Source organism: Dermacentor andersoni, chromosome 10, assembly GCF_023375885.2.
Source record: "Dermacentor andersoni chromosome 10, qqDerAnde1_hic_scaffold, whole genome shotgun sequence".
Classification (NCBI taxonomy): domain Eukaryota; kingdom Metazoa; phylum Arthropoda; class Arachnida; order Ixodida; family Ixodidae; genus Dermacentor; species Dermacentor andersoni.
Window position 1 is genome coordinate 115,734,375 of NC_092823.1, and position 12,691 is coordinate 115,747,065.

At 47.6% G+C, this 12,691-nt stretch overlaps 1 protein-coding gene across 1 annotated transcript in view; it reads right to left on the reverse strand.

Moving 5' to 3' along the window:
- Nucleotides 1-1,257: 1,257 nt before the first annotated feature.
- LOC126543651 (neprilysin-1-like) overlaps nucleotides 1,258-12,691 on the reverse strand; it is a 37,922-nt gene continuing 26,488 nt past the window's right edge. Inside the window, exons 8-10 of the mRNA XM_055078137.2 lie at nucleotides 11,532-11,738; nucleotides 5,225-5,397; nucleotides 1,258-1,678 (exon numbers count right to left, since the gene is read on the reverse strand). Coding sequence (XP_054934112.1) covers nucleotides 1,387-1,678; nucleotides 5,225-5,397; nucleotides 11,532-11,738 — 672 coding nt within the window. The 3' untranslated portion in view covers nucleotides 1,258-1,386. The remainder of the gene's footprint in view (nucleotides 1,679-5,224; nucleotides 5,398-11,531; nucleotides 11,739-12,691) is intronic.

The following is a 12,691-nucleotide window of genomic DNA, read 5'->3' on the forward strand; positions in this document are numbered from 1 at the left end:
TGATTATAATGCAAGTGGTTGGAATTTGATAGCAAGAACGAACTTGATGGGACAACTGGACAGAGGTTCCGAAAATAATTAATTCCCCCTCATTAGCACCAGTAACACTTTTGTTGAAGTGCTTATTTTATATCTGTACACTACGTGCGTCTGTATTGTATTGCGGTAAATTTTCGCAGGGAAGCAGTGTTGCTTTAACTGGAACACTCAAAGCACACAGGACAGGGAAAATTTTGATTCTTGAGTTTTATGTGCCAATACCACGATCTGATTATAGGCACCAGGTGGGGTTCTTCAACGTACCCACAATGGACGAGGCACGGGCGTCCTTGCATATCGCCCCCATCGAAATGCGGTCGCCGCGGCCGCGGTGTGATCCCGCGACCTCCCACAATCAATCCGTCTGCACGCACTTTAGTCGCACTGGGCTAGCAATGGCGGTCGGAGCGCGCTGGAAAGAAAAACATACAAAAGCGCGACGCGTGCTTCCACGTGACACAGATTGGCCAATGGGGGAGTGGGGGAGGTTGGGGCGACAGGAGCCGCGGAGTAGGAAATGCCAGGGAGAGCAGCGTGGCTAAAAGATCTAAGAATGGCACTACTTTTGGAGAATTGGGGGGCTTTAGTGTCGGCATGGGGACCTAGTGTCCCAAGGAAGGTATAGGGAGTTTCCGCCCCCTGACTTCCCCTCGACTCAGGATGGATGGATGGATGTCATGAGCGTCCCCTTTGGAACGGGGCGATGGGCTGCGCCAACAAGCTCTTGCTGTTATACTGCCTAATGTCCTACCTAGGTTAAAGAAGGAAAAAAAAATCATACGATGAATTCACATAAACAAACTTACTGACCCCTTATTGTCAACTTTGCTTTGGTACGTCTCCGTTTCTTCTCATTTCCCTTACTTTTCTTCCACCAGTCTTCCAATCACCTCTTACTAATCTCCTATTGCGGACATGTTTACTTTCCCCCTGCTCTCGCTGAACTCAAGGGCTTCAAGGAGGCCAGTGGTGCCTAAATCGACCTCTGGGCAGAGTGGGCGGCTGAAATCTCGGCTGAAATCGTCACTGCAATTCGATGGCCGTGGCCACCGAGATTGCATTCGCCAACCTTTCGTGCACCGGTGCAATCTCAGAGACCATGCGCCGGTTCCGCCGATCTCGGAGGCCACGCATTGGCGCACCTCGGCGATTCCTCAGCGATTCCTCAGTGATAAGACTGCAACGAGGTGCTCCAGGCGCATGCCGAAGGCTTGGCGCTACAGCGACTCGCTTTTAATGCGGGCCCTTACTGTCATTGGCCCTTAACAAAAGTCCCAGAAAAAGAAAACGGTTACGAAAAAAAAAGAAAGGCAAAAAAGAGGAAGAAAAACACCGCCAGGATGGGGGTCACGCGGGGCATCTCTGGGTGGGGTGCATGGGTGTCCCGCGGGCGCAGCGGAATGCGTCGGCGAACGGCCCGAAGTCGGCCAGTTGCCGGTTGAGCCGGACCTTGGCCGGCGCCCACGACGCCCTCTGGACCACGTCGGCGACGTCTTCGTGCAGCTCGCAGAAGGACTGCGCGTACAGCAGGAAGAAGAGCTGCTCCGAGCTGACGTGGGGGATTTCTGGGAAGTGCAGGGACACGTCCCGTAACCGGTGGCCGCGTTCGCTCTGTGGCGAGAACGTCACCACGGCCGTCCTGTTGTCCACCACGGCACGCGGGGTGTGTGGCCGGGTCGTCATGGGTAGAAGTGGAAGAGGGAAGCGCGGAAAGAAAAAAAAGGCATATAACGTTTTAAAGAGACGCCAAAGACAAAAATAGGCTTAAAGGAACACTAAAGAGACAAATGATTTCTTCTGCATCAGTAAATTGCCTTTCTACGACACTAAAAACACCATTCTCACCGCAATAAGACGCTTGGCAAGGCAGAAAAAGCGCAAGAACGAAAGACGGGTGGCGACGCCTCCTTGAAGTTCCCGCACCTGGTCGATGTGACGTCATTGATTTTGACAGTATCTTCTAGGTTCTACTTACTTATGCAGTGGTACAGATTCACTACATTGTGTTCTAAAGGAACCAAACATTAAACACAGCAAGTTTCGGTAACCTTGACTCAGCCAACGCGGCCCAAATGCGAAAACATACTTTGGAGTCCCTGACGTCCCACTGACATACCGGCGTCGGGGTTTCGGCGCGAAATTCAAATACATACTGATACTTCGACATTCATTTTCTCATCTAGTAATCAGACTATTATTTTGAAATTACTGCCTGCAGGGTTCTCAAACAATGCTTTATTAGTCTAAACTGATTTATTGTTTCGCTTTAGTGTCCCTTTAAGCTGTATTCGTAAATCACCCTTCGACGGCAACAACAACAATAAAAGTCGCTCTTACGGCGAGAAGAGGTTCGGTGTGACGTCATGGATGTTGACGGCGTTTTCTCGGAATTTTGTTTATATCAGTAAATACGGATTAGGTTCTATTCTGGAGGAGCCGCAGAAGTAGCTTGGAGAGTTTCGAAAGCACTTACTGCCGCCTCAGCGGCCCAAATACGAGAAAGTAAGCCGAATTTCGTGACGTCACGCTGATGTGTGCCGACGCTGGAGGTTTCGGCGCCGAATTACAAAAGCGGAATTCGGCCCCAAGTTTTCTCTGCTAGTAAGAAACATTTTACGGCGAAACTAACGAAAACGGAATTGGAAAGAATGCCTTATCAGCCTAACCTGACTTAGTGTTTCCCATTACTGGTCACTTTCAGAGATGAAAATCATTGGAGGGTGTTCGAAGAGTGAAATTACCGAATGGGATCGAATACGAATATTCTATGAAAAACGACCTCAGAATGTCAATTCAAATATCGAATGTGTTCTCATTTCTAAGGCAACATGTAATGTGAAGCTAGCGAGGACTCAGTTTGGTAAAAAAAGGAAAAGAGAGAGAGAGAGAGAGAAATGGGGCTTTATATACATTGACACGCACAACTCACAATTAGTTGGCGGGACAACTGGCGGTATTATAAATGACAGATTATTTAAATTATCTGGGACACCACTGCAATGACAGTAATTAAACAAGGAAACAGCGTGTTACCAGACGCACGTGCAGAGGGGAGAAGTTCGCTAAAGGGGAGAAGTGTACAGTCGACGAGAAAAATTTACGGGCCGTGGGATCTGAGAAAAAGCTGAAGACCTCTGCAGACTCGCAACGCAGCCTGCTATTCGCATTTCCAGCTTATCCTTGTATGTGCGCTCAACGTTGTCATATACGGTTTTACTGGCTACTATTACAAGACGCCCGGAAATTCAACGTTTTCTGGGATCTCGTGACCCATAAGCTTTCGTGGTCGACTCTACGTGATACTACAGCACCGCACATTACGTTAAATGGATGCAAACGTGGCCAGACTGGAAAAATAACAAATTGGAACAAATTCGTACGTATATAGGCTGTCTAAAGGCGGGCCGTTCTTTTTGAATTACTGGAAACGATTGGGCAGAAGTTATATGCTTCCTACGTTCGCTTAGAAACCGGTGCCCCTGTGGATCAGCGTCAGGTATCCTGCAGCAAAATAATTCGTAAAAAGTCCTCGTATACATCGTATTTTTCTCCCTCGAGACTGTAATAACTGTTTGTTGTCCCTTACGTGTTCGAAAGAAACGAATATACGTAAAACTTTGAAGAGTGAATTCTCGAATTGAATGCGTATAGAATAGCTGTAACTATTCGCGATTCCTATTTTTGAATACTGCACACTCTATAGTTAAGTTATTAAACATTGGTGTAACGTCATCACCCTCCTCATCCTTATTTATGACCATTGCAAGACGTAGGCACCTCCCATCTATCCCTAATTACCGTGTCGTGCAGGAGCTCCTTCAGTCATATACCTGCGAATTTCACTAAATCTTACCATACCACCCGATTTTCTGTCGCCCTCGACTGCATCTCTTCTCTTCGCACTGAAAGTGTTACTCTTACATTGCGACTTTTACCAAGCCGATAATACCGCGTCTGAACTAGAAATCCACTTTCGTTATTCTCATTGTTACCATGGGTGCTATAACGTTAAACTATTCCAAGCTTTTCTATTCCATTCTGCAATCAGCCCACCGCGATTGGTCAAAAACGTTTTTGGACCACCTCCATTTCACCTGTCTGTCACGCGACGTCACGAAAACCGCTATAGTTTCCCATCTGATATGACTTGTACACACTATTTATGCATAATATGACCGAACAAAACAAAAATAGTTAATTCTGATTCGACGCTTTTTGCCATTAGCCCTCGGCTATTGGTCAAAAGTTTTCGGGTTGCACCCACTTCACCTGCCTTTCACGCGACGTCACAAAACCGCAAGAACTTACCGCGTCAAAGTGACGCGTATGCGTTAAAGATGCAGTAATATGCCGAGCAAAACTGAATTTTCTGCTGAATAGCCGCAGGCTGCCCCGTTTAGGAAAGAATAAAAGATGGCTGCCGCCGATCGCTCCGGCACTGGCTATTCACCCCTGCCGGAGAGCACGGGTTTATTTGCGTGTAATAAAACTTCTTGCGTGGCCGTGTAACGTTTTCTAGAACTTTCGGCACGTTTACGACCTCGTTATACCAAGTCTTCTTTGCTGAGGATCCGTTTTAGCGTCATTCATAAACTTCTGTTGCATGCCGCCGTGATTGTCGACGAGCCACCGCAAGCTAAGTAAGAGAAAGCGGACCAATGGCAGACGCCGGCACCACCCTCTTCATCCGGTTATCGATATTCAGCGCAGTGGCTCGGCCCCATCGAATCCCTCTCCACTTGAGCATGCTCCTCGCCTATTGTGAGCCAATTAGATAAGACAAGCCGCTCAGTACAGGCAGTGTTATACGTTTTTCAGGCAAACAAAAGTTACCTCCCATGAACGAGGGGAGCATTTGATTGGTTTGTTCAGACAACCCTGCGGGTGACCGCCCGATGCTTGCGTCGGCAGTTACGCAAATTTCATGTCAGGAGATTGGAATAAAAACACATTGGAATAGTTTTACGTTACGCGGCCCCACTTGCTGATCCGACGTATCGCTTTGTTTTTTTACCGAGAAGTTTTGCATTCGAACCATGTGTAATCTTGCCACGTAATGTGGCCCCTACTGCTTGGGCCAGTCCCTGGTCTGCAGTACTTTAATTAAAACAAACAAATAAATAAACAAATAAATAAACAAATAAGCAACGAAATAAATAAATAAATAACTGTTAAATAGACTAACTTGTAGGATTTGTGCACGGCCTTGAGCACCACGTGGTCCATGACGCTTGTGCGTAGGCAGCGGAACCCGTCGACGCTCCGCCGGCTCCGCCCATCGGCCGCGCTAAGGTTGCCGTACGCGCTCTCAAGGCACACGCGCAGTGGTCGCAGGTCGGTGGACCACATGGCATGCTCCTGCGGACGCAAACGCGCATCCAACGAGGGCACGTCAGCTACGTGGGAGCAGGGAAACGCCGCATCATTTAAAACGTGAACGCGTAAGTTAGCTTCCATTAGGGCGCCTCCAAGAATCCCGCGAGGTCTCGAGGCCATGGTTGTAAAACAGTTTCTTACGCTTACGTAGATGTAAAAGTGACGTCGTTGTGCTGTCATCGCACGGCAATGCTGGGAGATGAGTGCTTCTGAGTGGTTTGTTTCTAAGAGAGCTAGGATACTTTGAAGGCACGTCTGGCGAACAGCCTACCGTCTGTCAGTCTCGCAGTTTCTTCCCAAATATGGCTCAACATCTCTGACGAGCACGACTGTTCTCTCGTCCAAACGTTGGCCCTAGACTGACGCATCGTTCGGTTTGGCCACTGTTGATCAGCTATGCTGATTCACTTCCCAGTGCATCCTTTCCCTAGACCTTATTGCCTTTTTCCTTTGCTTCTCCTCTGGTCATTACCAGGAGGGGACGTTGCGTGTCCCGTATTACGTAGACATCTTGATCATCGTCACTTCATCTCTGAACAGTAGAAGTAGGGCGAAGCATCAAGTTGGAAGTTATCCACAGCATAGGTCGGCGCGTTCCCTCACGAGTACACTGACTCGCACTAGCTCCGCCCTTAAACTACATCTCACAAGTCGTTTGTAGCGATGCAGAACGTACGAAGCGCACACAGGCGCAATATCCTTGCGCAGAGTAATATAGTTCCAGGCGTAACTATCCAAATAATGGCGGGTTTAGAGAGTTTTGTTTTTGCTTGGGACTTGATACGATACAGCGATACATGACTAGCTAGGACCTTTGCGCAGGAACGTCGTATGCAACGACTCCTGCAGCCGCCGAGCAGACGACGCGACGCGGATGGACACATCTCTAGGGGCACTCGGCCTTCCCATTGGCTAAGGAGTCCTGCAGCTTCCACAGTGCTGCGAACGACTTGCGAGATGGATTATAGTTCACAGGCGCGAGTGCACGTAAATTCTAACGAGTGCATAGCCTGCGAAACTATTGGTCGGTGAGCGAATGTCCGCTTATTCTACCGACCTGTGATCGACCACAAGCAGAGCGCAGACACACGAGGAAAACTTAAATAGTAACACAAGACGACTGTTGTCTATCAACTGAAAGTTTATTCAGAGAAAAATCTCCTAATAGAAACGCGACAACCTTGAGGAAAGAAAAAAAGAACAAAGCTGCATCATAAAAGCCATTTTCTTTTTTTCACGTAATTAACGAAGCTGGTCGTGTTTCGCCCAGCTGCGCATACCGCCATCAACTGGCGACGTCGCGCGCTACGCGACGCATGGACGTTATGCAAACGATCCTTCGGAGCTACGTGCGGTGTTTCCGTTATGGGCGACAATGGATCGGCCGGCTCGTATTGCCAGCATCGCATTATGCGTCGGATGGTCGACGAAAGGCTACGCCAGTGCTAGGCACACGCACTGAGCACAGTGGAGCCATCGTGCGGACAACGGGCGCAGCGCACTCCACTTCAATGTGGCCGAAGTCTGGGGAGATATCGGCGATAAGCCAATTCGATATCAGGTGTAGCTGGAGTATCTACACGACATCGCATGCCTTGTTGGCAATGTAGATGATGATGACACGTCCCCCCCCCCCCCCCCCCCCCGGAGAAATTACTCTGCGGTGCTATCATTGCCGAAGTATGTCCTTTTTTTTTACGTCGCACATGCTTGCGCATAAAGTAGACAGAAGCAGGTGTCGGAAGTCGGTGAAATGAAAAGCAACATGTTTTCCAACGCGGAATGTCAGACTGCGCTTCGGCCTTGTGAGGCTCCTGGCATGACTCATTCTTCCGGGTGCGTGCATTCGACCTTGTTCCTTGTTTCAGGCTGGTGGCGAGCGATAAACGTGGAACTGTAAAGAAAATTCGCATGTTCGCAGAATTTGCTGTTCTCTTTCTTTCTTTTTTTTGTATGCAGGGGTACAGCAACAGTGTAGATCACGCATTAGGGAGTAGACAGCGCAAAAGCGACACCTCCCTGGCAACAATGAGATACATTAAACATATAAGGAGAAAAAATATAAAAGAAGGAGAAAGAGGACAGCAGGGATGAAGTTGAATACTTCGAAGCAGCACGAAACAGCGTGCTTTGTTCGTCTCGCACTGAGAGTGCACTTTAGCTCACGGTGGTGGTTTCAGATTTCGTGCATATTTTGTACGCGAATACTTTTGCGAGTTTTCTATTTTGAGAACGCAAAGTTAGGGGACGCAAACGGCTGGGATTCAAAAGAAAGCAAGATGCTATACAAAATAACCCCAAATGAGTGCAAAAGAACGCAAGTGGGGAAAGTGTGTGCATGTGTGTGTGTGTGGGCGGGGGGGGGGGGGGGGGGGTAGGCTGGTACCCAAACCCGTTTGCCGTTCCTCGCAAAATCTAAAGCTTCCTTTTATCTGCACAAATAAATATGTGAGTTCATGTTGGGCTCAGCCCCTTTCTAGCGCTCTGTCTGGTTGTACCATAATTGAAATAAAAGTATAGGCAAACCTCGCCCTTCAGTACGTGTTCCTCATCGACTGTTTCAAAAAAGCGCACAGGGATAAGTCGGTGTGAAGTGCCTAACGGTGTTTTTCACTGGTCGATCTGGGGCGGCCGCCGAAATGCTGGAGCGAGTGCTCGGATTTCGCCAATCCGAATCTACCAGCGGAGGGCAAAAAATGCTCCGTGGTTCCTCCGCTGTTCCGCAGTGGATCATACCGAAAGTCTGTGCACACAAGTCGCACAAACCGACTTCTGCTCTGTATGTTTCTATGGCAACCATGATGGCAACCAACAGAAGTCGCAGTCCCACAGCGAGCGGAAGTGACGTAAGATTTTCGTCCTATTTCCGCCCAAACCCGCGCCTCGGTAACGGGGCAAGTGAGAGCGATCTGGCGCGGAGACAGGTCCTATGAAAACTTCTCGCACAATATGGCCACGCAGGAGAATTGGCTGAAGGTGGTGACAGTCAAAGCCTACGGAGAACGAAGGGGTGGGGATTTCTGCCCAATACGGTCAGCCGGCTTGTCTTGAGAGGGGGAGGGGGGGTTGAACTCTGGATCCGGCGGTGCTAAGAGATCAGCCAAAGTTATAACGAAACGAGTTGTAACTTTTCTTCGCCGGAGTACGAAAAGAAAGTCAATCGTCATTCAGGCACCGCCATAATATATCGTTGTCGTCTTGCTACTCTCGTCACGTACATTCACAGAAAGACGTTGATTGGTCGTGTAACGCTTTGCATGGCCCCAAAGGATGCCGGATGCAGGATAAGCTGCCGTGCCAGCAGCAAAATGCTTAGCCCAGCATCTATTCCCACTGTTCATGGTATCTGCACATATTTTAAAAATTACGCTTGAATTTTTGGTTTGCTAGCAGCTGACGTCCAATCACAATTACTGTTGTTTCCTTTTACTGCATTACTGCGCGCCATTTGCTTGAGCTTTAGTTTTGACAAACGTAGGCGTCTGACACGCAGCAGTAAATATACTCGCATTCCTCCGGCGCGGTTGAACATGGGGCTGGATTATACAATGATAGTAACGCCAAGCGGATGGTGCGTCTCGTGACTCACTGACCACCCGATTTTGGGACTCGAGAAACATCCTGATAGCCATTACGAACGCACCATGGTTAGGTTAGGAAATTAAGGTTTCTTGTGAGAGCAAACGTGCTTGAACAGCAGTGTAGCCTTTAAGTGCCGATATAAATAAAATACGCGATGTCTAAATCGCAGTCCTGGACTATCGGACGCCAATCTCAAAGTCTACATATTCCTGGACTGCAAGCGCCGGAAGGGATTGCGGGAGCCGGGAACGCGTCATGGTCACCATCTTTTGGACACAACTTATTCATAATTTACAAGACTCGCTCAGCTAAACATCCAGCATGTGAATGAACGAGGCATACAGAACGCGCTCTAACGAATGGAAGAGAATGGAGCTCTTTAACTTTTGTTTTATGCAAGCTACTTAAACATGTAATTTGCTGACACGTTTTGCTTTTCTGGAATCTAACTCCTTTACTACTAAGCAGCACACTTTTTGGGAAACATTATTCTCGCGGGACAGAATTATAGTCGCTTAATAACGGCTTATTTTCAACCTTATACAAATCCTCAGCAATTCAATGCCTCGTCTTTGATTTCGATGAGGCAGTCGATACCGTCTTACAGCCGCTACCATTAAACATAGAGCACTTAACATTCAGTTCGGCCTTCCCAAATACGGCGTATATTTTTTTTTCCAGAATAGCACGCAGTACATGTCAATAAATTATCAAGACCCCAAATCACGTCATGTAACACATCTGGTGGCCGTCAGAGGCCTCTTCTTTTCATCATTTATATTAAGACCTACCCCCGGGCCCGTTAACTCAAACATAAGGCTCTTTGAAAACGATTGTGTTCTTTATCTGAAAATTTCTAACGAGTCTGACATTTCTATGTTCCAGTTTGACCTTAATAGTGTTTCATCTTAGTGCAACATGCGGGCTTTTGGAACTTAACGCTAACAGATGTAAAGCGATGCGGATGTCTTGTAAAAACTAAGTTGTTCACACGTCAAATGCTAAAGACCTTAACGGTTTCCCTCTCGAGTTCGTTGACAGCTATAAGTACTTGGGCGTTTAACGCGGGATCAAAGGCTTTCCTGGGCTGTCGCTCTGGCATCTGACTAACCGGAAGGCTACAGCAGATCGCAGAGCGATCGAGCCAACCCAATTAGGTTTTCTGGCGTAGTTGCTGCGTGGAGAAGCTTGCTTCTCCGGAGCCAGCGTGGTGTCACTTAGAGGAGACTGTATCGAAACGCTGTAGTCCGGAACAGTAGCATGGGATGAAGACAGCAAGTTCTCTGAAGGCGCCGCTGGTAGCAGCCCTGCAGACTTAAAGCGGACGGACAACATTGTATGGCAAGATTGCCATATACAATGTCCAAGTTTGCCGTATGCAAATTCGCTTCGAGTGGTTGATGAATATGACCTTGCTCTGCAATCTGTTAGCCTCCTGGTTAGCGCAGATGATAGAGCAACCCCCACGGAAAGGCATTGGTCTCAGGTTCGATCCTCAACCGCCCTCCAACCAGGGCGACTTCTTTTCCTTCAACGATGATGCTTCCTTTCTGTGAAACCGGTATGGGTTTTCTTTGCAGCTTCGTGCTACAAATAGGACAAATGACAATTTCTTTTTGTTTTGATGAATTCTCCACCTTGAAGGGTCTTGCAGAACCGATTTGCCATATAGTCAGGGTACTTGGTTCTCGGGTGTTCTATATATGTTTTTTTTCATTCGGGAAGTAAAAATAGGGCATTATTATTTAAAGAAGAAAACAGGGGAGAAATAGGGAATTTTGTCGTCTGCCGGCCCATAAGTTCGGGATATTTCAGGTAACATCGAGAAACTATTCACTTAACAATGGTTTTCTTTTGGACACAAACGTTCAATTTAAACAAGCTAAATAAACTTACAGGCACATCTGATGGCAAAGAAAACTGCTCGCAAATCATGTGACAACGCCCATCTACAAATTATAATTGTCAGGCATATTGGTATTATATTTAAAGGAAACCACGTTAACAAATAAAACGAATAGAGACAGGTTCGGCGACCCCTTCTTTACTTTGTTGTTTGCATTAGTTTAACAAAGACAAAAAAAGTATTGCGCACGGGCATGCTTTGCAGGAGGTGTGATGCTTTCCCTTGTATCTTGCTAACCCATGTTGACACACATGATCGCATGCACTGAGAACATTTCTGTGCCCATCCTAAACCTGTCAGACTCGTCGTCTTTGTCTGTTTTCCTGTTTAACTGATTCCAAATGTACGCTTTTGCAACAAAATAAATAAATGTCAGGAAAACGGTGATGTGACCAGTCTAGTTCGGTTGCACTGAAAACGGCGCTACGGACTACAAATATGTTGCAGTAAAACTATTCAGGGCAAATAACGCAGTTTCAGCTCGTTGGTTTTTCATTGCGCGATACTAACACTAGTGTTGGATCACCTTCGTATCGTTGTCTTGTCTCTTGCGCTGGTATTGCATAATGATTAGGGCTAGCTAGTTTATTCCGAAACTATGGCGAGGACCGGCGCGACCTCCACTCGCCTGGAATATCCTGTAGATCGAGCGAGCCATGAGCAGTCCTACGGTGGGAATGTCCAGGAAGAATTCGCGTCCGCCCACGTCCACGTCGGTGATGGACATGGGTATGCCCAGGGTCTTCGTGTCCGGGTCGAAGTGACACGCCAGGTCCAGGTTGGTGTCGAACACACGACCTCCTGACCCGACCACGCGCTTCAGCCAGTGGGGGACCTGTCGTGAACGCGCGCCAGCAACGTATAGTACTATGGTCCTCGGGGCGGCTATAGAAAGTTCCCGCTTAAGAGGTGACGTACAGAACTGACAGCGTATTTCGTTTAAAAACAATATGCACGCTGCGGAGAGTGACGTCACAGAGGAGGCGCTGCTGTCACATTCAGCGCCGATAAAAAAAATTATATTGACATATTTTAACGGCCTGAATTTTCGCTACAGGCAGGACTAATATACGTGGCTAAATTAACAGAATTACTTCGCGATGAGTGCTGTTCGAAGTGACGAACAGCGACTAAGTTTCAGCGCATTCGCCAGCTCTGTTTTGACCTGGAGGTGTATGCGCGCCGGTTCACAAGCACGCAACTTGTCCATAGGAAGTTTTCGGAACAGGGAACACACAATTAAGAATACTAATAACTATTGCCCCCTTTTGCCAAGTCGTGTTTGGGCCTTGCGCAGTACTGATGACGCAGTTGCTTGAATACACTGAATACACCCGCGTGCACGTACTGTTTTCATATTGCATGAGCAAGATTGAGAAAAACCATAAGCTAAGCTAGAGGCGGCTGTCGGGCATTTGTATAAGTAACCCTAGCAGAATTTGGGTTCATTACATCTACAATACCGCACGTACAAAAAGGCGGGATAACGAAACGTAAAACACGAAAATAACACGAGCTGCAGCATGACTGGGCTATTTTCCCCACGCGTTTCCTCAATATATGTTACGTTTCTTTACTCCGTTGAATGCATTAGCGCGAAAGGTGTAGTGAAACATCGAAGCTCAACTTTATTTATTTCATACTTTTTTTTAATTATGACGTATGGGTGTTTGGCACGGGTATTTGGCTGACAACACGTGCATTACGGGTAACTCCTGCTCCGAGTGCAATGCTAGAGCGCAGTTCGGAAAGAGGCGTTCGCTTATACCTCACGTGATAGGTCGGAAT